Source organism: Lacerta agilis, chromosome 8 (genome assembly GCF_009819535.1).
Source record: "Lacerta agilis isolate rLacAgi1 chromosome 8, rLacAgi1.pri, whole genome shotgun sequence".
NCBI classification, from domain to species: domain Eukaryota; kingdom Metazoa; phylum Chordata; class Lepidosauria; order Squamata; family Lacertidae; genus Lacerta; species Lacerta agilis.
This window is the reverse complement of record NC_046319.1, coordinates 41,401,172-41,425,129: the sequence shown is the minus strand read 5'-3', so window position 1 is coordinate 41,425,129 and position 23,958 is coordinate 41,401,172. Positions and strand designations below refer to the sequence as shown.

Below are 23,958 nucleotides of genomic sequence, written 5' to 3'. Positions count from 1 at the left end.
TGTTTGAGAAACTAGTTCAGAGGTAGCCAATGTAGTCCAAAACATCTGGAGTGTACCACAACCCCCCTGAAGCCCAGTGGTTAGGGAGGATGGGAATTATAGTCCATAACATCTGGAGGGCTCCATGTTGGCTAACCCTGGGGTAGTTCATTCTGTTGCACTGGTGTGATGTCCTGAATAACTGAACCAGCACTACATAATGGGCCCATGTTTATTTGCCCTCTGTTCAAAAAGCAATAGACACAATAAACTTCTGAGTGGTTTCTCTCCCCACTCTCATTACGGTATATCTAGCTTCACAACGTGAGACATACTAATCAGCAAATCAATCACCAATTCAGTCTACTCGTCTTTCCATCCTTCAGACACATTAATTTTTTTTCTTGAATGCTGCATGCATGTATCTTAAATGTGATTTCAGCCATCAGTTTGTTTTAAAAAGAACAACTTCAAAATACAATATTCTGCTCTGGGGAAAGGGAGTGGTTTGTGATGTCTCAGTTCCTGCCACTGTAGCAGGAACCAGCTGTGCATAAATGCAAGGAACCAACTCCTTAAACACTATCCGAGAGGCAGAGTACATTTGAATAAATGCTATGAATGTGCTTCCATAAGTAGAAGAAATAGGATTACAGCAAAAATCCCCCAACAAGCTGATGTCAAAGCACCAAAAAGGGCTTAATAAAAATGTAAATGTATACAGGAAAAGTTACCTATATGAAAACCACAGTACTTTATATTTTGTATCTAAACAGTAAACAGAGACCCTTTATATGTGATCTTGTATAAATGCACATGGTCCATCATTATGTATGTTAGGGCTAAGGCTTCTTTTGAAATGCACATCTTTTAGACTGAACAAACTGATTCTCTCCTCACTTCATCAGGGTTTCAAAGAAAACTGCATTGTAATGCTTCTGATTTGTTGTGAGTGCTGCTACAGTCCTGTTTACTAACAGCATTTCAAGCTACAAAGCTTAACACTCACCGCCCAAACTACTGTTATGTCATTATCCCCACCCTTTTTGTCACCACCATCAAAATTGTTTGGGTCTTGGGGGGCATATACCAGTATTAGGCCCCAGGCTGGTGGTTACCCCCCCCCCATCCCAGCTTAGTAAGAAGCAGTGAATTAGCTCATAGAACAAAGTGGCAGATTGTCACAATGGCTCAGCCATTAGTCCGCTTCAAAATGGCAGTTATTGTGCACTGCAAGGCAGCCATACAAACAAATTATTGTATATGAAGGTCAAAACATCCTTTGCCTCAAACCACAATTTGAGAACTGCCCTGCTTAGTAAAAAAAAAAAAAAGCAATTCAACACTGGTAAAGCAGTCTTGGTTGGTGTTTATTGAAGCCATTAATTAAAGAACATGTCCTCATTTTTGCCAGCACTAGAAAGCAAGATTCCACATGACTGCACCTGGTTAAAGCCATACAACTGGACTAAGGGTTGTGTTGGATACATCTGCAGTCCTCATTGGAAGTTAAAAACATCAATAAACTTAGTCATATAGGAGAGTGAACTTTCATTTACAGCATGGATATGGTTAAGTTCAGTCACTTTCAATGTAGTTAAATTAAATAAAATACAACAAGTTCTGTTCAGTTTAAACAAGTTTTAAAATGCCAATAAAAAGTGCAAACTTTTAAAAAAATCAAGCAGCATAAACATAGCATTTTGATGGAGGGCCAATCCTTAATCCTTTATATTTGCCTTCTCTCTTCAAGTTGAATAGATTATTACTTTAAGTTTTAAACATGAACAGTAGATGCAATCAATATACCGTATATAAATATAGCCATGTAATAATTTTAACAGTCTACCATACAAGTGTATCCTGAAAAATAAAGTTAATTGTATTTTTTAAATGTAAAGGCTTTTGCAGTTTGGCCTTTGGTTCCAATGCTTGAGAACACCAGAAAAGACAACTGTGCAGCTTTCCAAAGTTGCTAGACTTTGGCAACCAAAAAACACTACATTACTTACAGCTTTCTTCCTTTGAGAAACTAGGAGCATTCACTTGCAGAGTTTCCTTAAGCACTATCCGAGTAGAGGTGGGAAATCAACTTCTGTTTGGATCCAAGCACTCTTTTGCACAACTGGAAAGTGGTATGTTACTGGCTTTTGCTCATTTGCAGCACTTCTAACATTCATTTTATGAAAATGAAGAAACAAAAACAAACAAAAAACCCAGTAGCCACTTGTACACATTATCTGCATAAATGACAATCTGCATAAATGATAATTGTGAATTATCTGCATAAATGACAAAAACATTAACAGAAAGAGGCAGTTGTGTACTGAAGGCTTGCATTGGAACCGCATACCATCACAACACACTTGCTCGTCCAACATACTTGTTTCCAATATGTTATGCCTTATCTCTAGGCAGCCAAAATCAGCTCTAGACTGGCCAGCCAATCATAAGGCTGGTTCTATGCCTTTTGCACGTGTGGCAAGGAGATGGGAGACAGTGGTAAAGTTCCCTCTGCTAGAACCCAGCATGAACTTAACCATCCCAACATGCCATGCACTTATGCATGGCATAAAATGTGCAGCTGCCTAACAGTATAATAAAGCTGCATGCCACGAGTTCAGGATGCAAGTCACATCTGCTAGAGTGGCCACAGTTTTCTTTAACATGCATCTGGCAAATCATATGCCAGCAGAACCACACACCAAATTGCCCCAACCACAACTCGTCAATTTAAGATACAGGCAACTGTGGATGTAACTGAGGTTCTGAAATTATAAAAATGTAAAAAAAAGGAAAGGAAAACAACAACACATAACTGGCACAAGTAAACATGCTTTTAAGTTAATGCAAGTAAATACTCTTAGCTTTCTAGATAGTGTTAGACAGACTTACAAAAACAAAGAGACGGCCTCTTGATGTAACACAGGGTTTGCAATCACATCCAGTACTGTGTTAGTGGTCAATTCATTCTGTATATTTAACAATATATATATGTATGTATTTATAAATATTAGGGGTGTTCTATTCAGAAACAAGATTCAGCATAACACACAAATCCTTATCAATAAAAAGTAAACTCTGCATAATTCATACGGTGGTTTTTTCCCTTCTGTGTGTTGATTACAAAGATGTTTAGTACTATAACGCAAGGTAGTGTTTCTCTTTCAAATATATCGTACAGAAACTCAAAAGTGCCATTTCAGTTAACTGTGGGAGTCTTTCATAGCTCAAGCTGGCCATGAGTAATTATTTGAGTAGCAATGAGGGACAATTGTAAGATTTCTTTCCACATTTAAAAGGCTACACTAAAGGGCTATAATGAAGTCATTAGTTTCTATGTTTTAACAATGTAAACCTACAAACACTAGTAATTTACTGCAAAGTGGAACAAAATTTTTGGGAGCCTATAAGAAAATTATTACAGGTTTCACAAACCTTAAGGCAGGACTATGTTTTCAGCTACTAAAAGAAAGATTTGTATTTCATAACACATTTCATCATGGGAAAGTGATATGTCACTCATTGCTCTTAACAGGCCATGTGATTGGCATTTAGAAAAGGAAAAAAAACCCAAGGCAGAAGCTATGAGAAAACAGGATTCAAAATTAAACATTACTATAAAAAGTTACTGAGTTATTCAAAGTAAAGTCAAACAAACAAAGACTGTTTGTACTACAGTGCACAAGAGGTTCAAGCACCTTCCAAAAGACATTAGTCACTGTGCCAGGCACTTGGTCTAATCAAGCTTCTCCGTGTCAGCTGTGACAAAAAGGGTACCCACCACATTTCATGTAGCTTCTTGTTTTAAAAAAAATGCAATTTATAACAAGCAAAATTCCCATGATACTCAGCATATAAGCTTTAGACACTTTCCAATTGTAAAGGCTTTTGTTTTCAAAACATGATTATCTGATCTATATTCAACACAGGATGTATTAACACTGCTTTTCTCCAGTCTGTCCAACATACTTTTCACTTCTGAGCCAGATCTTGCACTTATTTTAAATGCAGCATCTTACACTCTCTTCATCTAACCATCACTCTACTACACCAGATTCTCTCCAAGTATAAATATGTTTTGAATGGCCAACTCCAGTATGCTTGGAAAAGGGGACTTCATTCATCCTTAGTGCCAGCAGCCACTGGTGGCTTTTCAACAGGAATCCCGCATCTCACTTCTCTGTGCTCTTCCCTAGGAATTGCAGCTGCACCTTGTTTGCCACCCAAATCAAGAGAATTGCCCTATTTATATTCTAAAATGGTTATCTTAAAACAGAGGAATTTTATATGCAAATCTTCCTGAATGTGCACTTGATACTGGGACAAGCCAATGAAGGTTAAATTTCATTTCCCCCTGCCCCAAGAAAAACTTATAGCATCTGCCATAGCAGAGAACTCCTGGTCTTATCAGATCAATGTACATAGTTATTTGGTCATTTACATATGCAGGTTCAAGCATTAATCAAGCTTCGTTCTCTGTTGGAGAGGAGTTGGTCGTTACCATAGAGTCTGGTTTGCGAGTCATTCTATCCAGTTCTTCTTGGACATTCGTCAAAACCGTTTTTTGCCCTAAAGAAAACGAGGTTACTATTTTAGCCAAAGCACTCAAATAATAAAACAGTTGCAAACATGCTTTCTGTGTCATCATGGAAGATTCTAGAATCACAAGAATAAACAGAAACCAAGGTGTGGATAACGTAGACTGGGAACAGCTTAATTCTCTGTGAGACACAACTCCAGGAGCATTTATTTATTAAAATATTTGGCTGTGACATTAGCTAACCATCCATGGATTTCAGTATGGTCTATGCAGAGTAAGTTAATATGAAAAAATATTAATGCTTTTAGAAGCATAGGAAGCTTCCTTATACTCAACAATCTAGCTGAGTATTGTCTACACTGACTCACAGCAGCCCTTCAGGGTTTCAGACAGGTGACATTCCCAGCCCTACCTGAAGATGCTGGAGATTGAACATGGGATCTTCTGCATGCAAAGCAGATGTTCTAACACTGAGCTAGGGCCCCTCCACTGCTGCATTAGCCTCCAGACAGTACCTGATTTTTTGGCTGTGGTCTGCACTCCTCCAGCACCAGGACTCCCAGGAGAGCCAGTCTTTTTACTCAAGAGACTGTTGAAGAAGCTGGCTAGCACACCTTCACTTGCAGCATTATCTAATTAAAAGGTGAGAAAAGTTTAAAACACCCAGGACTATGGCAGATTAACAATGCTTTATGTTCAAAATATATGAAAGGCATAAAATGATGGGTGGGAGGGAAACGAATGTTACAAAGAGGTCTATACAAAAAAATTAAACATATTTAAATATATTGTCTTATATTTTATTCATGCTTTCCAATTTACTGGCTCTTCTAGCAAAACTGGTCATCACTTCCATTCAGAAATAAAACTGTCTTCCTTGTTGGGTCCGAAATTGTGGCAAGAATATATCTATTAAATCCCATGACTTCAATAGTCAACAAAATCTGATTTTTTTCTGCTATAATTATATTATTATTATAGCAGATTATTATAGTTATATTATTAAACTATGGATACAAATATTATTCATAATTCTCTCCATCCCTGATAACTTAAAAAACATTTTTAAGCCCCAACAGCTGCCCACTGAGTATGCCACACGAATATTTGATTTTATCACTACATTAGTATCTGCCTTTCATTGAACAAGCTCAGTGTTCCAAGAAAATATTACAAACAAAATAGGTTGTTTAAGTTGCAGTGCATACTTTTAATTGTTGGATCTGGCTTCTTAACAGATGCTATTGGCGAGGCACTGGGGACAGTGACAGGGCCTGCCCTGCCCTGGGGTCTTGGTGATCCGGAAGGCCCTCGTGCAGGAGATTCCTGGACAATCACAAATTGCAACAATGCAATTAACAATAAAGAACAAAAGGGGGGGAAATGCAACTGCTAAAGTGTACTCAAGCACCACTTTGCTCAGAGATTCCCAAATTACACCAGTGAACTTCTCCAGATTAAAGAGAATTGAGGAAGGAACAGCAATTTTGTAAAAAAGAAAAGAAAAGAAAAGAAAAGAAAAGAAAAGAAGTAGCAGCTCTCTGCAATTTAAAAGTAAAATTTCAATTGCAAATCTAATTGCATAAATTATTTTATGTTTGGGTTTAGTGAAATATAAGGAAAGCTTCCACTATTTTTGAGTGATACTGGCTGCATTCAGACATAATGTTAATCCACAGTGTGGTTTGTTTAAAATATGACTAGTTTACCTGTGCATGCAGTTCGAGCACCCCCACTCTGCTCCTCCCTTCCTCTGCTTCCTGATCATGGCTAGTTTGGAGAGAAATAAACCACGAGCACTGCCTCACACATAACACTAAGCCTGCTGTTTCATAGTTTGCTTCCCCACTCAACTAAGGGTGAAGTGGGAGAGCTTTAACTGCACACACCAACACACAGCTCATGCACAATTAAACAAAGCATTCTTAAAATGAACTGGACTCCAGAGCTTACTGTTACATCCCAATGCAGCCTAAGTTCTCAGAATGGGTTCCCCCTGCAGTGTGTTTTCTTTCTTTCGTGCCTTTCTCTTTTTAAATGTTCAACCTCTTTACACATACACAGCAGACGTCGTTCTCCTCCCACTTTATTTAGTAGCTTGTGCTTCCCTAGTCAATTGCCCATATATCATTTTGAGAACTCGAGTTTGCTGTAGAAGTTGCATGTTTTCAATGATACCCCATTTATCACTGTAAAAAGTTTGTCAATTTCAAGTATCAATTTTTGGGTATATCTCAGGCACAGATTTGTAAATACATTCAACTGGTAAAATGATCTATTCACATAGTGTAACAGAATAGCAAAACACCTTCAGTTGCGTGGGATACTTTTTTAACTGTTATGCATAAACTGCATGCAATATTCCAAAAAGATACTAAGCAAGCATTGTAGTAAGGTTTGATAATTTCTATCATTCAGGCTATGGGGCTCAGGCTTACATTTTAAACTACAAATTACTTTCCTACAAACACATACTTACAGAAGCTCTTGTAGGTGTGGCTGGCTGCTTGGCAAGGTGAGACTGAAAAAGAACAAAGAGCTCTTAAATATACTAGGGGGAAATGTCCCAAAATTTAAAAACGTGTGGCAATGATGCTATCTTGTGAACTTGAAAGCTCATACCTAGAACAAACTTAGTTGGTCTCTAAGGTGCTATTGGAAGGAATTTTTTTTATTTTTTATTTTGTTTTGTCAATGTGACTGACACTTTTACAAAGTTATTCCCAAATGATATCACTAGAAGGCACCAGAATTAAACAGGAAAAGAGGTAGGATTCTGCAGTACAGTTGCATCGCATCCTAAGTTCCAAGAGTCATGTTTATGCAAAAATGAAACTGTTGATATATGCTTCTCAAGATGCTATGGAATTCCTCATGCTGTTGTTAAATGCTTCATGTGATAACGTTGAGTCGCATGATATACACATTTAACATGCAAATTCAGCTCAGCTGCAGTCCATTTCAGCCTTTTTCTTCTGCCAGCATCTCCCTCTGCCTTCCTCCTCCTCTCTTCTGCTGGCTTCTGCCAGTCACTTCTGTGCAGGAGTGAGGGGAGGCAGTGGAGACATAGGAGAGGCCTTACCAAGGGATTTCCTCCCCACTTGCGAGCAAAGGAAATGTAATTTTGGCTATATGTGATTTTCTTACCTGCTGCTTCATAAGAAACACTTGTTCATCTTCCGCTGCAAGTTCTTTATCATGAACTAACTGATGAGAAGAGGAATAAAATACAGAAAACTTCATTATAAACCAAAAATGGCTGCACAAATTATAAGGGGGGCATTACCATGAAAAGTTGTCTATACAGTAAATTATCCCTTCAGTGTCCTAATAATCTGGGATAATTCCTAAACTATGATGTCTGTCACAAGTTATGTAGTAAACTCTCTCTCTCTGTGTGTGTGTGTGTGTGTGTGAGTTTACGTGCATGCAACTCCAGTGAGAGAATCCTGCAGCAGGCACAGCCTGAGAGATTATCTTCCTAGCAGCAAAGATTTAGTATCACAGCTGCTATCCCAACATTCCCACAATGTTTTGTGACCCCAGTTCCCATCAGCCCTAGCTGACATGGTCAATGATCAGTTGGTGGGAGCTGTAGTCTGAAAGATCTGGAAAGCACCATGTTGGAGAAGGCTGTACTGTGCTAGCCATGGAAGCTACAGGAAGGCAGGGAGCATGTGGAAGCTTCTGGCCATAACTACTCCTTGCACTTCTTTCTGACTCCTTTATTACGTGGCTCGTTTCAGAAGGAGGGGCAAGAAGCTCTGCTCAATTAGTACCCCAATTAGTATTCAATTCTTGTTGGATTAGTACCCCAAATCCATTAGGTCCTTAAACACATAGCAGCAGTAGCAGGCTCTTTGCTTGCGTTGAGTGTCTGCTTGCTGGTTAAAGAGAGGATTTCCAACTTGGAGGGCTTGAAGACAGATTCAGTTTAGAAGTGTCCCCGACCCCAAGTTCCCCCCAAAATACAAGACACCTTATCCATAGACTCAATAGGAATTTAACAGATACGCTTTCAAGAATTTTTCAGAACAAAAACTTTTATATGCAAAGTCACAAATATATATATAGTCTGTGACCTGGCCTCCTCTTGTGCATCATTATTTAGTTATTATATGTATATCAATAACATTTCCTAGGCAGCTTACAAAATTTAAAAGTTAGTGTGGTATTCAACTAACTCATCCTCAGAACAGACCCCCTGTAAACTGTGGACTTTGAAGTCAATTAATTTAAATGAAGCTACTCCAAGTATGACCAACATATTTTAAAATATGTTGATTTAAACATCTATATTAATAAAAATCCAGGACCAGCTGTTTTGCCAGCAACTCCATTATGATTTAGACAGAACTGATCTACCGGAGAGATTGAACCTATGTATGGGGGGGTCCGGACTACAGGTCACATGCTAAAGTCCCTATCATCCTGATTCAATTTCACATATTGTAACACAGCCCCAAATACACTACATACATACACCAAATACACAGCAAGAAGTGTACACCTAAAGCTTGCACCAGGATATTTAGAACTACATTAATCAATTTTTTTCTACTCATAGATCATTGGATCCAAGCCACCATTCTTTTGTCTCTTCCCATATAGAAATGCAATGTACTACATTTTGTCAGGGATTGAGAGCTGTGTTTTGTTTGCTTTTGAAACCCTCTGCATTAGTCCAAACAGACTTCAGTACACCTGCCTCACAGCAGTCCCCAAAAGGTTACAAATGTAAAAGGAATACTGTAGGCTAGACAAATAAATAAATAAATAAGGGTGGTGGTTTATAAAGTCAAATTAATGGCTTAGCATTCTTACCATGGCTCAGGATACTGAATTCACTGTAGTGGTTACTTACAGCCCTGCACACTCGATAAAGTAATGTATAAATCAATGGTGCTTACCTTTCTTACAGGAGGTTTTACAATGAAGTCTTCATATGGATCTTCTGGTTTCACTGTTGTGAAGTTTTCATGTAGAATTGAAATTTTCTTTTCATTGTCCCAGCCAGCAGGTCTAGCAAGAGAAAGGATTCATGTCAGCACATCAGCACATCCTTTTTTCAGAAGTACAGCATAATGGTGATTGGCACAGGTACATTTTGAAAATATTTGTTTAGCTTGCCTTTTCACCACGTTTGAGAAAAATACAGAAAAGTGTTATTACACTGTTGTACATTAAACAGGACATTCTTCATTCTCCCACAAAGCACAACTGTCCTCAATGAAGTAAGAAGTATAATGCTAATTCACATTACTTTGAAATGCAGGAACCAAAAGAGACCAAGACACCAATTCCCTGGATCACCTTACAGTCAACTGCAGGCACTACAGCACAACTGGGTGCACTGGCAAGCACACACTCAGCAGGAAGATGGAGTCAATCCTGGCTCTAAGTGTACCTGCGTTGATCACATTTATACTTTTAAAACTGTGCAGTGTCAAGTGACCTTACAACTGAAGATGAATTTGGTGCAACCTGCCACAAAACCATCACCCCTTTCCTTATGATCAGTTGTAATCAGATGGGCCCTCAACTCCTTGGGAAGTAAGGAGACAGAAATATAACACACAAACGAACAAATGGTTTGTGTTGGCACTGGCCTTTATATGGGCCAAATATCCCAAAGAGAATGTTATGTGAAGTCACATAAGTTAATTTTGCCCCCACCTGAGCAGCACTACTATCCTTGCATGACACAACTGTGGCAAAAGACATTCAGGGATGGAGAAGCACCAGAGCAGCTTCTTCCACTTCACGGTGGCAATGGGAAGGGGAGATACTTGTCTCCTTGCAGAAACAATAGCAACTCCACATCAGATAATATAACCTGGTGCTTCAAAAAAGCAGTTCTAAAGTTCAGGCAGTAAGTATGCAATCGTGAGTGTTCTTACTGGAAAGGAACTTCCATTAAATCAACAGAGACTGACTTCTGGCTAGCATGATTAAGAGTTGTATATATATTCTGCTATCTTATTTATGTTTAATCTACAACAGTGTCTCCTTTCCATCCATCAGCCCCCCCCAATCAAAATCTTATTCTCAAATTAAAGGGGATTTTCAAGTCTTAGTGTAAATGTGTAAGAAATTGCTCTTCAACTTACATGAAAACTGCATCCTTTTCTACCACTAAGGCAGGTGTGATAAAATGAAAGCCATATGTTTTATGTACAATGTACTTATACAACAAATCAAGATTCTTTTCCTCTTTAACTGATGAATAGATCAAGGCTGCACCATCTATTAATTTGCATTAAGGAAAACTTTGAAAATGTTATTAAGATCAATTGATATTAATCTGCTAAATTTGCACTTTATGTTTTTTAAACAGAGCAAAGTTTCCAGAAATGAAATACTGTAATGGGACAGGCCCTATGTGCAATTACTTAACATGAAATGGGCTGTACATTTCAGTGTCTAATGAAATACAAAGGGAACAGAGAACTTGAAAGTAAAAAAATTAAGGTGGCAACATGACTAAAAGCAATTTGCTATTTTAAAACAGAAAGTTCCATTACTAAGCAATCCACAGTTTTTACTAATACACATATAATATGTCTATTAATTCCTACTTATAATAAACTAATTGTACTTGCAGTACAATTCTATGCATGTCTACTCAAAACCAAGACCCACCATGCTTAATGTAAATATGTAAATATGGAGCAAGCATGGACATAGTGGGATTTATTTCTGAATCAACATGCAGATTGCAGTTAGTTGTACATTTAAAAGAAATCTAAGATTGAGCAAATTTATCAGTCCTTAAAGGCTGCCAGGCTACTAGTGAAAAAATAAAGCGTGGAGATAAAGTGTTTGTCTTTACGCATGCAGTACAAAAAATGAAATATACAGGAAACATTTTTTTTCAATAGTGGGAAAGAAATAGCAGACTCAGACCATACATTTGGGTTGAGATGATGGCATACTGAGCTTTATGTAAAGTGACAGCGCTCAATATGGCACTGTTTTTATTCTACTACTTATGCTCAAGTAAGAAAAAGATACATTGTAAGCAGAATCTACGAATGTGCGACTGAATAAAGTCAAAATGTTCTTCTCTGTAGTCAAGTTCCTTTTCTAATACACTCATTGCATCACACTGAAAAAGAAACACAAAGAAAAGTCTTAAGAATTCTAAAAGCCCGAAGTGGAAAATGTGTGCAGAACATACACACTTTTGCATAAATTAGTGTTCAAAGCAAGCTTGGTTTGGGGTCATTAAGCAAAGTACTTCAAAACTCATCAGATATTGTATACCATCAAGTTTGGACAGAAAAAATATATTTTATTAAAATATCACAAAAGCACACATTTAAACTTCATAGACATCACATTCTTTAAGACACCTTACTCCTCAGCTTTGAAGCAAATTCAGAAAGGTATTTTAATTTGCATATTAATGCTTCAGAAGATAAACGTTTACAACTATTGATCAAACTTTAAAGTTTGGGGCTTTTCTGTAGTGTGTGTATAAGATCAGAAACTGATCTTCCATTCTCCAAATTTAACTGAGAGACATTTTACAGATTTGAAAATAAGGGTAATAACTAATAGAACAAAGAATCCTGAAGAAAGAAAATGGAATGCGCTCAATGCTCTTCCCAGACATACTTTTTAAAAATCCAAATGTTTTTATATAAACACACAAATACTGACAATTACACTCTTTTAAATGGGCAATAGCAAACACTCACAATGTATATCAGGATCACAAGAAACGCAATAAAACATATCATTAGCAATAACCAAAATACTTGTTGCCAGTAAATGAGAGCTCAAACTTACCTTTGTACAAACTACTATCACAGGGATGCCGAGGTTGTGAGTCAGAACATTATCTCCAAGTGGTAGAATTACATTTTCATCATCTTGTCCTGATGGGCCTCTTCTCTGCGGTGACCCCTGATACCCGTCTTCAGGTTCTACATATTCCTGAAAAGCCTTCACAACTATGATAAAAAAGAATGTTTTTACATACAATTATAAAATACTTTGGGTGATATATAGCACTGGGTGAGGGTAATTTCTCATTCTTGCCCCTTCCACTTTGGAGGGTCCCTCAACCTTTTGAAACCTATCTGGTGGGCACACAGAGCCTGGAGATGAGGGGAGAGAAGAGGGAATTCTCTTTGTGCAAGAGGAAGTCAATTCTACTTGCTGTCAAGCACCACTTGATAATCACTCTTTAAAGTTATGCAAAGGGGAATATGTTTCGAGGTTAAGCAAAATGTGGAGGTTCAGTAGAACTATTTATTGTTTTTTAAGCTACCCTTCATCCTTCTGGATACCAGGGCAGTTTGCAAAATAATCAAACAAAAATACAGGAGTTATTAAAAGATTAAAATGTCTAAAAGAAATTACACTCATAAACAAAATCAATACAAAAGAAGCAACATATCAGTTGTGAGATTCCAAACAATGTTCACCTCTCAGAGGAGAAGATGAGACTTCAATTGACCAGCTAACTGACCAGGAAGGACTAGTTAACGACATGCAAAAAACCCGGGATCCTGGTTTATGGTTCCCGAAGAAACCAAGGTGCTTTTTAAAAGGTCTGAAGTTAGCATACAAATCCTGACTTGTTTGGGAGCAACAAACCAGGATTCCTCCCAGGTTCCCACATCACAACAGGCTAGCAGTTCCTGGTTAGTTTTACCCACCTGCACAAAGGGTGGGGGAAGTGAACCAGCTGGATGCACCAGCATGCTGGTCACTCACAGTAAGCCAGGATAAGCCAGAAATCCTGGCTTATTGTGAAATGCAAATGCAGCCTTTAACTTGCAAGTTTTCTTTTTATCATAAAGCAACACTCTCTCCCTGCATAAATTATTAGTCATTAATGAGTTTAAATTCAGCATTCAGAGACCATTTGTGTACATTTTGGTTTGAAACTTCAGCACTGCACCATTTCAGAAAAAACTTAACAGAAACTTTGAAATGGTATTCCATTAAACATGTTATCACTAATTAGTAGATGAACCTTGGCAACTCATCCAACAGGCCCCACAAGCAGAAGTGAGGCAGGCATGTGCTGGAATGCCTTGTGAAACTGACACTGCTGCTGCTCTCCTTCCTTAACCCACAGGGGAGGAAGAAGAAGAAGAAGAAGAGTTTGGATTTGATATCCCGCTTTTCACTACCCGAAGGAGTCTCAAAGCGGCTAACATTCTCCTTTCCCTTCCTCCCCCACAACAAACACTCTGTGAGGTGAGTGGGGCTGAGAGACTTCAGAGAAGTGTGACTAGCCCAACGTCACCCAGCAGCTGCATGTGGAGGAGTGTAGACACGAACCCGGTTCCCCAGATTACGAGTCTACCGCTCTTAACCACTACACCACACTGGCTCTCAGGGGAGGCAAACAGAGCAGGTAACAGTTAAAATCGTGGGCCAAGGTTAAGCAACATTTGCATTCCACTGCTGTGGAAAACCAGGGAAGCCTGGTAGTGTGGATTGGGAGGGAGCGAGGCCTCTCGGGACAAGAATTATCCACTGGCAGCAGAGATGCATGTTAGAAACAAGGTGAGTGCCTTAGTCAAGGAAGGGCTGCAGCAATAAGGATCCTTAGGCTGCCCTTAGTTGCTGCTTTAGGTACAATGAATCCTTCTATGGGGGAAAAGCACAGAATCAGCAATGCTCTGGCCTCTGCATTTTTCAACAGTTTACTTGGCAGCTTCCATTTCAGCAGAGGAATGAACACCACAAAAACTGCATGAAATGTGACAATGGGGAGACACAGAAATGGCCATTTATTTTGCTGAAGCTAAGAAGCAGGCATTGACTTTGGTCACAATAGGCATCATTGGCACATGACTTGCCTCATGAGACAGATATGGAGTGACGTAATCCCCAATACAAAATGTACTTCTTGGAGGGAAGAAAGGGATTACGGTATTTTACCCACTGAATTTGATAGGATCCTCTTGGTTTGAAAAGCTGCACAATACAGCTTTGACAGCCACCTTTTACATTGTCCCACTAGTTTAAAATGAGTGCACAGTTAATGGTGCAAGTCTGCAAAAGCAATGGGGAATTCTTGTCAGATTGCATTTCTTTACAAAGGAGCAGAGCGTCAGAAAACTTTGGGACAGACAGTGAGAAACCATTTCTTTCAATCAAACTTGCTATACTATGAATGAACTATATTTTCAGGAACATTACGGCATGGTGCAGAGAGGTTCTCCAGGTTCCAGTAATAAGTCCAACCCTGTGCAGTGGAAGAACATTCCGGTACTGTACCCCTTAACAAGGGAATGTGCAATTAGATACCACTGTCTCCTGTCCTGAACTATCATCTATTTAAATGACATTTCTATTGTGCACAAATTCTGCATAGGTATTTCCGTGAGCACACTTTCCACCTCGTTGCATTAATACCGGTATATAAATGCAGATTCAAGTTTTTAACATAGCAACCAACTATGCATACCTGAGGGCTCACACAATGAAGAATACTAAGTAGCAACTGTGGTTCTCCTTACAGTCTTTTTATGAACGGGGTATTATAACCTTGAAATTGATGCTATCAGTGACAGGAAAGCCAATACTACAGGATGTTTATTGGTTTCACAGTTGACTATCTTTAAATTATGTCTGTTTCTGGAATTCAGCAAAGCAAACTGCCACTGTGCAGAAATGTTCCGTACCTCACTCTGACTGTCCTCAAAACTTACGGGATTCCTGCATGCATTAACAGATGACCCATGATTACTCATATGTAAAAACCTCAAGTCATATTCTCTTAACTGCACTTCTCCCACCTCACAGGGGTCTACCTTTGTTGACCAAGCATGACTGAAGCTGTACAACCTGAATATATTTTAGTAGAGCCTGCACAGATAGACCATCAAAGTCTTCTAGATGTGGAGATACTTTAAGAACCAGACAAGTTCTATTATTTGCTATTAATACCCCACCCCCATGTATGGGTGCATATGTGCACATTGCTCTGTATAGTCATTATTACTTACTAGTTTATTGCTCTTAGGTACTCTCTTAAATTTTGCAATGGATTTTATTATCATTGTAAGCTGTTCTGATAGCCAGTTTTGGCTGGGAAATGGAGTAAAATAATAAACAATCCCCATGCTAACCAATCTTCTTGCCAGAGATTTCTAAAAAATATTTAGCAACATAAGCTCTTGAAGATTTTTGCAAGTCATGAAGTCAGTTTCTTAAGCAGCCTTCAGTGTGTCTTACTCCCCAAATATGTGTTTTATCTACATTATTCCAAAGTCTCCACACCTTGTTCTGCAAGGATATGGAAAAGAAACTGTATTTGATTTTTTTACAAATCTCAGAGTTCTCACAATTCCCAACTCTGTACAGTGGTACCTCTGGAGGCGAACGGGATCCATCCGGAGCCCTGTTTGCATCATGAGCAGTCCGCAACCCACAGTGCCGCTTCTGCGCACGCGGTCGTGATTCGTTGCTTCTGCGCATGGCGTCACTTGACGCGTCTGCACATGCGCAAACCACCGAACCCGGAAGTAACCCGTTCCAGTACTTTCGGGTTCGGCGTGTTCGTAACCCGTGCCATTCGCAACACGAGGTACGACTGTACTAAAAATGAGATTTTACAAATCACTTGTGCATCAAACAAGTCCAGAACATATGCCCACAGCCACAATGCTCACCGAACTATCTATATTGTTTCAATTCATGTACAAAGCCTAGCTGAAAGGAAGACTCCCAAACATGAACTGCTGGCATGGAGAATAAAGACAATGCTAGACTACATGACCATTGGTGGGTCACAATAAGGCAACTGCATATGAATTTAAAAGCAATCATTCCAGAAAGCTGTAGGGATACAAAATAAACTTTCAGTCTCACATTACTTACATTGCTGTTCCATATCTCTCATCTCTTCAGGGGGGATTTTCAGCTTATCAATATGTTCACGCAATACACTTGCCCATTTCTGTAAGGATTCCATAACAGTCCATGGTCTAGACATATCTGCCACAAAAATGACAAGGGTCTCTTGCAGCGATTCTGCTGAAACAGCAAATTTCAAGAGCCCTTTATGGTACAAGTCCCCATCAAGAATCCAGACGTTACAACGGGTCTGATCTGAAATGAAGGAGAGATGTTCTCATTAAGAAATCATTTCCCACAGTTAGTATTAGCATCACCACCTATATACTTGGCATTTTACAAAGAATGAGAAGACAAATCCTTAATCCCACGGGGACACCTATCTCAAATTTGACACAAGTGAGACAGAAAAGGAAGAAGAAGGAACTGGAACCAGGATCAAGCAAATAATAGTATATGTGTGTATTGCAGTCACACACTTTGGCTTAGCTACAATGGATATTAGGACTAGGGGTTACTCCACAGCAGTGATGGGAAGCCTATGGCCCTTGAGATGCTGCTAGATTACAACTCCCATCTTCCTTGATCACTGGCCACACAAGCACTGGCTGATGGGAATTAAGAGTCCAACAACATCTAGAGGCTCATGTGTTCCCCACAACTGTTCCAAAGGCTTCAAAGAAAAAGTGGTTTTTTAAAGGAGGGATTTGAAAATAGAGGAAGGACATCTCTAAGCAGAAAGAGAGGAAGATCAAGGTCATTTCAGGGAGCAGAAAACCTGATGGTGTTGGAGCTGACTGAGAAACAGTCACAAATATGAGTATGCCAAGATATTAAGAGCAGAGAGATAAGAAGTGGATAGCCATGGAGGATTTTCAAGTGAGGACAAAAGTATTGTGTAGTATCCAGGAGGGGATAAGTGTGGGGATTTAATGAGGGGTATCACATGGTTAAAGCAACAACAGAGGTGAATCATTTTGGGAGCATTTCTCAACATATTAAGAACAAATGGATTAAATTACAGCTGCAATTATTATTCTGGGTAGTGGTGCCCACCCTGTGGAATGCCCTTCCATCAGATTTTAAGGAGATGAGTAATTATATAACATTTAGAAAACACCTGAAGGCAGCCCTGTATAGGGAAGCTTTTTAAGGTTTAATGTTTTACTGTGTTTTTATATATGCTGGAAGCCACCTAGAGTGGCTGGGTACAAATAATAAATTATTATTATTATTACTACTACTACTACTACTACTACATATATTCACATGGGACTAAGCTCTGTTGAACACTGTTGATACTTCATTCCATGTGAACATGCATAGTCAGAGGCTTTGAGAAGGCAGTAGAAAAATCACCTGCCCTTTAGAAGAGGCCAGCCTCCGACTTTAAGCACAAGACATGCAAGTAAGACAAATACATTACCATCTCTGTCTTCATCATGGATATTTAGGTACAGGTATTCCAGGCCTCTTCCCTTCTTCCCATGCTCTGCTCCTTGGATTTTAGTCATTAGTGTTGTTTTGCCTGAGCCATCATCACCTGCCAATAGGTTTAGAGGGCAGAAAACAAACATCAAGAAGCTCATCTCTTCCAGGAAATGATCAAGCCTCTGAGCTAAGAATCTAGTGGGTGCTGGAGAATCAACTCATTTGTTCTGTTATAGGGTAGCAAAACAGCCCCATTACAGGAAAGAGAGACTTTCTTGGTTTCAGCATCACAATTCACATTCATAAGGTGAACTTACTCTACAAAAAGGTCACATTTGCATCTTTAATATTTTGAATCTAAGGCAATAACATGCACCACAAGCTCTTTTGTCAATACATTAGATCTAAGATACTGTACTTCATCAGCACAAAACAGATACAAGATCAACTTTAGCCTGGCTAATATTTTATTACATGCCTCCAAATAGGCTGTGTACTAAATTAAACAGTTCATTTTGTTCTTTCAGTTAAATCTGTCTTTTAAAAGTAATCCAGTGTCAGAATTCCCACAAGAGCCTCCCACTATTACTCACTGATACTTACCAAAGACAAGAATATTTTTGCCTGTGGGTAATTTAGACCTGGATCGTGTGGCAACTTCACTCAGTATTGAGTGCCTGCATAAAACAAGTTCACTTATTAGTTTGTCTGAGACATAACACAAATCAAATGAAACAAAATAATTGTCAGAGGGCATTTCTGTGCAGGAAAGGTATTCCAGGGGTGAAGAACCTCAGGCTCAGGGGTCAAATGCAGCCCTCCAGAGGCCCCTCTCTCTTGCCCTTAGAACTCTCTCCAGGTCTGCCACTATCCCCAAGCCACACTGTCACCAGTCCTGTTCAGCGCCCTCCTCAATTGCCTTTGCCTGGCTGAAACATGTCATTGAACTGTGATAATACCTCTTGCTTGCCAGGATAGAACATGGAGACAGTCATGGGTTGGATGTGCAAGTGTAGAAACCTCTGGCTTTTGCATGGCTGGAATTTAGCCTCTTGTACAAATGTAAGAACTGTGTCCATTAGTTTACCCACTTTTGCCTCTAGCCCTGCCCTGACACACAGACCTCAGAAGGTTCTCCACAAGGGAATTTAGATGGGCCAAAAGAGGATCCAGAAGACACCAACCTATCTCTCACCAGGATCATCTGCTTTAAAAATGCAATATATTTTATACCCTGCAAGTTCCTGAATTTGCAAAGTGTTAAGTTTTTAAGCTTAATAGTTATGACTCTACTAATCAAACAAGGAGGATATTTATTTTTTATCTCACAAACAATATGCTGTTTTTTCATAAGAAAGTGTTCTGTCGAGTAGCTAGCAGCTTTTCTGGAAAGTTCTACACATTGCATTAAATATGTTGGCATCCATCTGTCTCGAGGGACAATGGAATTTACTGTGAATGAACAGCATGTTGGTGTATGCAACTCAGAAGTTTTCACTTCACTCCTGCCATGCAGGGAGGAACAAATTGCAAACCTTGGCTTGCTGTGTCATCCAAACCTGGATCATGGTTTGTTTCCTACCAACTAACCTTGGCTTCTGCTTTTGATTTGGAGAGAATCAAATCACAATCACAGGTTCAGATGACATAAGCTCACTGAAATTCAACCACATTAAACATTAACTATGGTTTCATGTAAAGTATGAACCAAGCCTTAGTCGCCAATTAAGTCAGGAAGAATAAGAAACCTGTTTCAGTCGAAGGGCCCAAATCCCTCATGAGCAACTTTCCAGGTGCCATATTCCAGCAGTGGATGGGGAAAGAAGCAAAAGTGGACAAAGCAAGAGATGTAACTATTACCTTTGTACAGTAGGCTATATTCCAGCCATGCAAAAGTCAGAGGTTTCTGTTCACACAGAGACACCACTTATCCATCTTCCATCCAGGCAAGGAAACAGTATTATCACAGTTCAATAATACATTCCAGCTAGGCAAAAGTACTTGCAGAAGGTATGCTGCAGAGCCAGTGAAGGGTGTGGCCTGGAAGAGGGCAGGGCAGCCAGGAAAGAGTCCTGAGGGCCTGGAGGGGTTGCATTTCCCTTACTATGTGAGCTTGCTTAGTGTTCCTGCATTTGTAGGAAATCCACTGATTTGACAATCCAGCTCCCACAGCCATCCCTACACAGATATAGTTGTGTAGTACAAAAGGCAGGTGGGTGACATGGCCAGAGGTTTTGGATTATGTTCTCAGATTGTATAAAGGCTCTATGTTGTTGCCATCCTTTTTTTTAAATAGAGCAACCATTAGGTATGCATACTTGTTCAGGAAATGTACAATGTACAAGGAAACTTTATTTAAATCAATTATCTTATATGATTTTATGTAAGTTGTCTTTACTTAAAATTATGTATTATTTATTTCAATACTGCTCTTCATCAGAAAGATCAATCCACCAGTTTTGGCCTCCTATGTTTAGGAGAACAACAATGATTGCAACACTAAGTGTAATGAGTATGTGCTGCTCTTGTCTATGCAGCACTACAATGACATTCAGTAGCAAAGGTGTTTTTGGAAACCTGACCTCTCATGAAATTCTGCTACTCTGAAGACAGCCAATTTACTGCTGATTGCTCAAATGATAGTATTACCGTATTTTAAGTCCACTAGTCTCAATAGTTTTGCTTAATAAAGTAACTTTTTTAAAAGCAAACAATATACAACTTGTTTAAGTTTCCAGTTTCACTTTTAGTTACTGTAGATGAAATTTCTGGTTTCTATGTTTTAAACAGATCTACATATATATATCTTCAAGAAAAACAGAACTCACTGATAATGCTGTCTAATTCCACTATGGGGGGAGGCGGCTATGCTACTACTGTCAGATTCTTGATTATTATTACAACTAATGCTTCCCTTCATATTGAAACTTAGTAAAAATATATATTTCCAAAAAAAGAGGGGGGAGAGAAACAGTACTACTGAGCACCATTCTGAAGGGAACCTGTCTCCACCAGAATGCAAACACAGACACTCATGGGTAACAGATGCTCAAATCCCTAGCCACTTAAACCTCATTAGCAAGGTGCACATTAGCCTTTCCTTTATCCTCACTTTAAATTCTACTGAGTGGCTTTGCTCAAATTCTAGATCTTCTCCTAGATCACAGAAGTGGAGCTGGAAGAGACATTTTAGGCCAGACTGCCAGGTTTGGCCAACTTCTACAAAGCATCTAGGGTTCCAATAGCAGCTGAAAAACAAGAGTAAGAATCTGTCCAAATAAATAAGACCATGTCACACTAAATCACTCAGACTGCACATATAAAATATTAGTATTTGTTTGTATAGATCTGATATACTCTCTCTTGCATCAAGTTATAATGCTACCTCCTTCACAATAGTAAAATTCCCCCAAGAGATAAATCAGTGGCACTGCTTTCAGATGCTCTCCACTGCAAGAGGCAAAATCATAACCCATAATGCTTCAGTAGTCACAGAGCATATCTGATGCTGGAAACAGCCTCTCTGTGTATCACAATGTAACTATTACTACCTATTCCTATAAACTCCCAAGAGGAGTTACATACTACTGTTAATATTATGTATATGCCAACACCTTAGCATTAACAAGAATAAAGGGAGCTCCCAAGCGGAGCATGAATTTCTGTAGTGCTTGCTGAGGGTCAATTCTGCAACTTGATTTTGCAGTCCAACAAACATACACATTTATTTATAAAACTATTTATAGACCACGCCTCACACAAAATTCCAGAGCAGGTTACAACAAAATATACAAAAGAGTTAAGATACAACCAAAAACAATGCAAAATAATCCTAGAAATGAAGACTGGGTGCAAAAGGTGCTGCACAAGAGAGAAGGTGTGAAAAAAATAGTTGATCAATATACCGTAGGTATGTATATATATGTGTGTGTGTGTGTGTGTGTGTGTATATATATATATATATATATAAAGCTATTTTACAATGGGGCTACAGAATCTTAAATATATTCACAGAAAAAAATGATTTCATAATTTAGTTTAGTATTTGCACCTTTCTTTTCTATTAAAATAAAAGTCAAAGCTGCTTACAAGAAAAGATAATGCCATAATTGATTTCTCCAAGTTAAGAGCACTATGTCCAGTTCTGGGCACTACACCTTTAAGAAGGATACTGACAAACTAGCATGAAGAGGATGACAACCTGGATGGTGAGAGGTCTGGAAACCAAGCTCTGTTTAGAATGGTAGAAAGAGCTAGTTTGAAGAAGAGAAGGGGAAGTATAATACCAATCTCCAAATAGCTAAAGAGTTGTCGCATAACAGATGGAGCTCTATTGCTCAAGAGAACAGGACCAGAATCAATGGAGGGGAAATGCAGGGAACAAAGATTTTGTCTAAATGTTAGGGTAATTTTCATATTGGCAATAGACAGTGGAACCGAATGTCACATGAGGAAGCGGGCTTTCCTAAGCAAGGCATATATAAGAAACTGGACAGTCAATATCAGGGTTGCTGTAGTTGCAAGATCCTGCACTGAGTGGGGAGGGCTCCTAGGTCTCTTCCAACTCTATAATTCAAAGGATTTTTATTCTTAATTTGACTGGCACTGCATTTTCAATCTACTCCACCTTCTAAAGCCACCAAGATTTTATAACCCAGCCTATGAAGCAGGTGCCTGTGGCCAGTTCTGCAGCATTTGAAGAGTCCTTTGTCAGAATGCTGTAGTAGATTCTGCATTAAGCAGGTGTTTGGGCTAGATATCCTCCAAGGTCCCTTCCAATTCTATAGATCTACAATTGAAAAGAAAGACCAGCACTAGATGCTTCAGAGTTCAGCCTGGCACAATATTCCTGGACAAAAGCTGTCAGGATAGAACCACATATTGGTTTAGATATTCTTCTCCATTTAAATAGATGGGTCTGAGTGTAGGAATGTTGTTCTTTTTAAATATATCAAGAAAGTAGGCTGGGTGGAAATACAAAGTGCATCTACTGCTCATCTAAACCACCATCACATGCACACTTGAGAAGTCAGCCCTACTACGGCTTGGGTTTCTGCTGCATTCACACTGAATGTAGTCATCAACAAAGCAATCCAGAGCCTGTCATTTTATCTCATTAGCTTTTTCAACAACCATAGCTGCTAGGTAGGTCAAGATTAGGGCTGCTGGCATCACATTTTAAGTGGGCACAAGAAGATACGCTGCATTTTTGCTCTTGGGCCTCCATGGGGGGGGGGGGTCCCTGCTGCATAATCCTTCGATGGAAAGCGGTGGTGGGAGGGAAGAGAGAAGAGATAATCCTACTTGAAAAGGGATGCTCTGGACCCCACCGACAAGTAGCTTCTTGGCGTCGGTGCCTACAGGGCTCACATCTATGCAACTACGTAATTGCACAGCGAAAAGGAGACAGGGAGGGAGAAGCGACCCTTCCTACCCCAACCAGCCCTTCTTCCTCAAGGCTCATAACTGCACGAGGCGCCCCCCCCAACTCTAGGCAGAGCCGGGCTTGAGCTGTTAAAGAGCCACTGGCGGGATCCTGGGGCCTCCAGGCGCTCTTTGGCCCGCAGACCCGGCGGAGCCCCGGCAACGGCTGCTCCCAGAGGCACGGAGGCTCCGAGCCCACCGCTGAAGCCCAGTTCCCGTCAGGACTGTGGAAAGCAGACAGAGCAACCACTGCCCCTCCCTGGCCAATGCCAGCCCGGCAGCCAGGAGCCGCCAGGAGCCCAGCCCAGCCTAGCGCGGTTCCTCACCAAAGGCTCTGCCCTTCGTCCTCCTCGCTGGCGAACTCGGCGACCACGGGCCCGTCCGGCCCCAGTAGCTTCTTCTCCGCCAGCACCGGCGCCATCTTGCCAACGGCAGCCACCACAAAGAGTGACCTCATCCGCCCAGGCCCCGCCGAGAGGACCCCGCCTTTCCCACGCGCAGCGCCGAGGACCCCGCCCGTTCTGCCCGGTGCCGGGTCGCCGCCCACGTCTCGGGGCCCTTTCTCGGCGCCCGACTCTCGTGAGCACGCTTGGCGCTTCCAGCAGCGGTTTCTCAGTGGGGCCAAGCGGCAGCTTCACGGCGGCGATCCTGCCCGACGAGGGGACGGGCGCTTCGTTCTAGTCAGGCAGCGTCCTGGACTCCTAAGGAGCGGTACCATATTCTGGACGATGAGTTCAAGCTTTTTGGGGCCGCCG

The 23,958-nt window shown here is 40.1% G+C and overlaps 1 protein-coding gene across 2 annotated transcripts; it reads right to left on the bottom strand.

Moving 5' to 3' along the window:
• Positions 1 to 1,329: 1,329 nt before the first annotated feature.
• DYNC1LI2 (dynein cytoplasmic 1 light intermediate chain 2) lies at positions 1,330 to 23,674 on the bottom strand. Of its 2 annotated transcripts, XM_033157147.1 has the most exons (13): positions 23,530 to 23,674; positions 18,383 to 18,456; positions 17,775 to 17,891; positions 16,373 to 16,603; positions 12,317 to 12,480; positions 11,537 to 11,630; positions 10,633 to 10,768; positions 9,433 to 9,544; positions 7,670 to 7,729; positions 7,002 to 7,043; positions 5,731 to 5,848; positions 5,038 to 5,154; positions 1,330 to 4,551 (listed from the first exon to the last, which is right to left on the bottom strand). In XM_033157147.1, exons 1-13 carry the CDS (start codon positions 23,658 to 23,660, stop codon positions 4,445 to 4,447), a joined length of 1,503 nt encoding a protein of 500 aa, XP_033013038.1. In that variant the 5' UTR covers positions 23,661 to 23,674; the 3' UTR covers positions 1,330 to 4,444. The 2 variants fall into 2 exon arrangements, with proteins under 2 accessions (XP_033013038.1, XP_033013039.1); XM_033157148.1 differs by lacking the exon at positions 23,530 to 23,674 and having other exon boundaries at positions 17,775 to 17,895.
• Between the last annotated feature and the right edge of the window lie 284 nt (positions 23,675 to 23,958).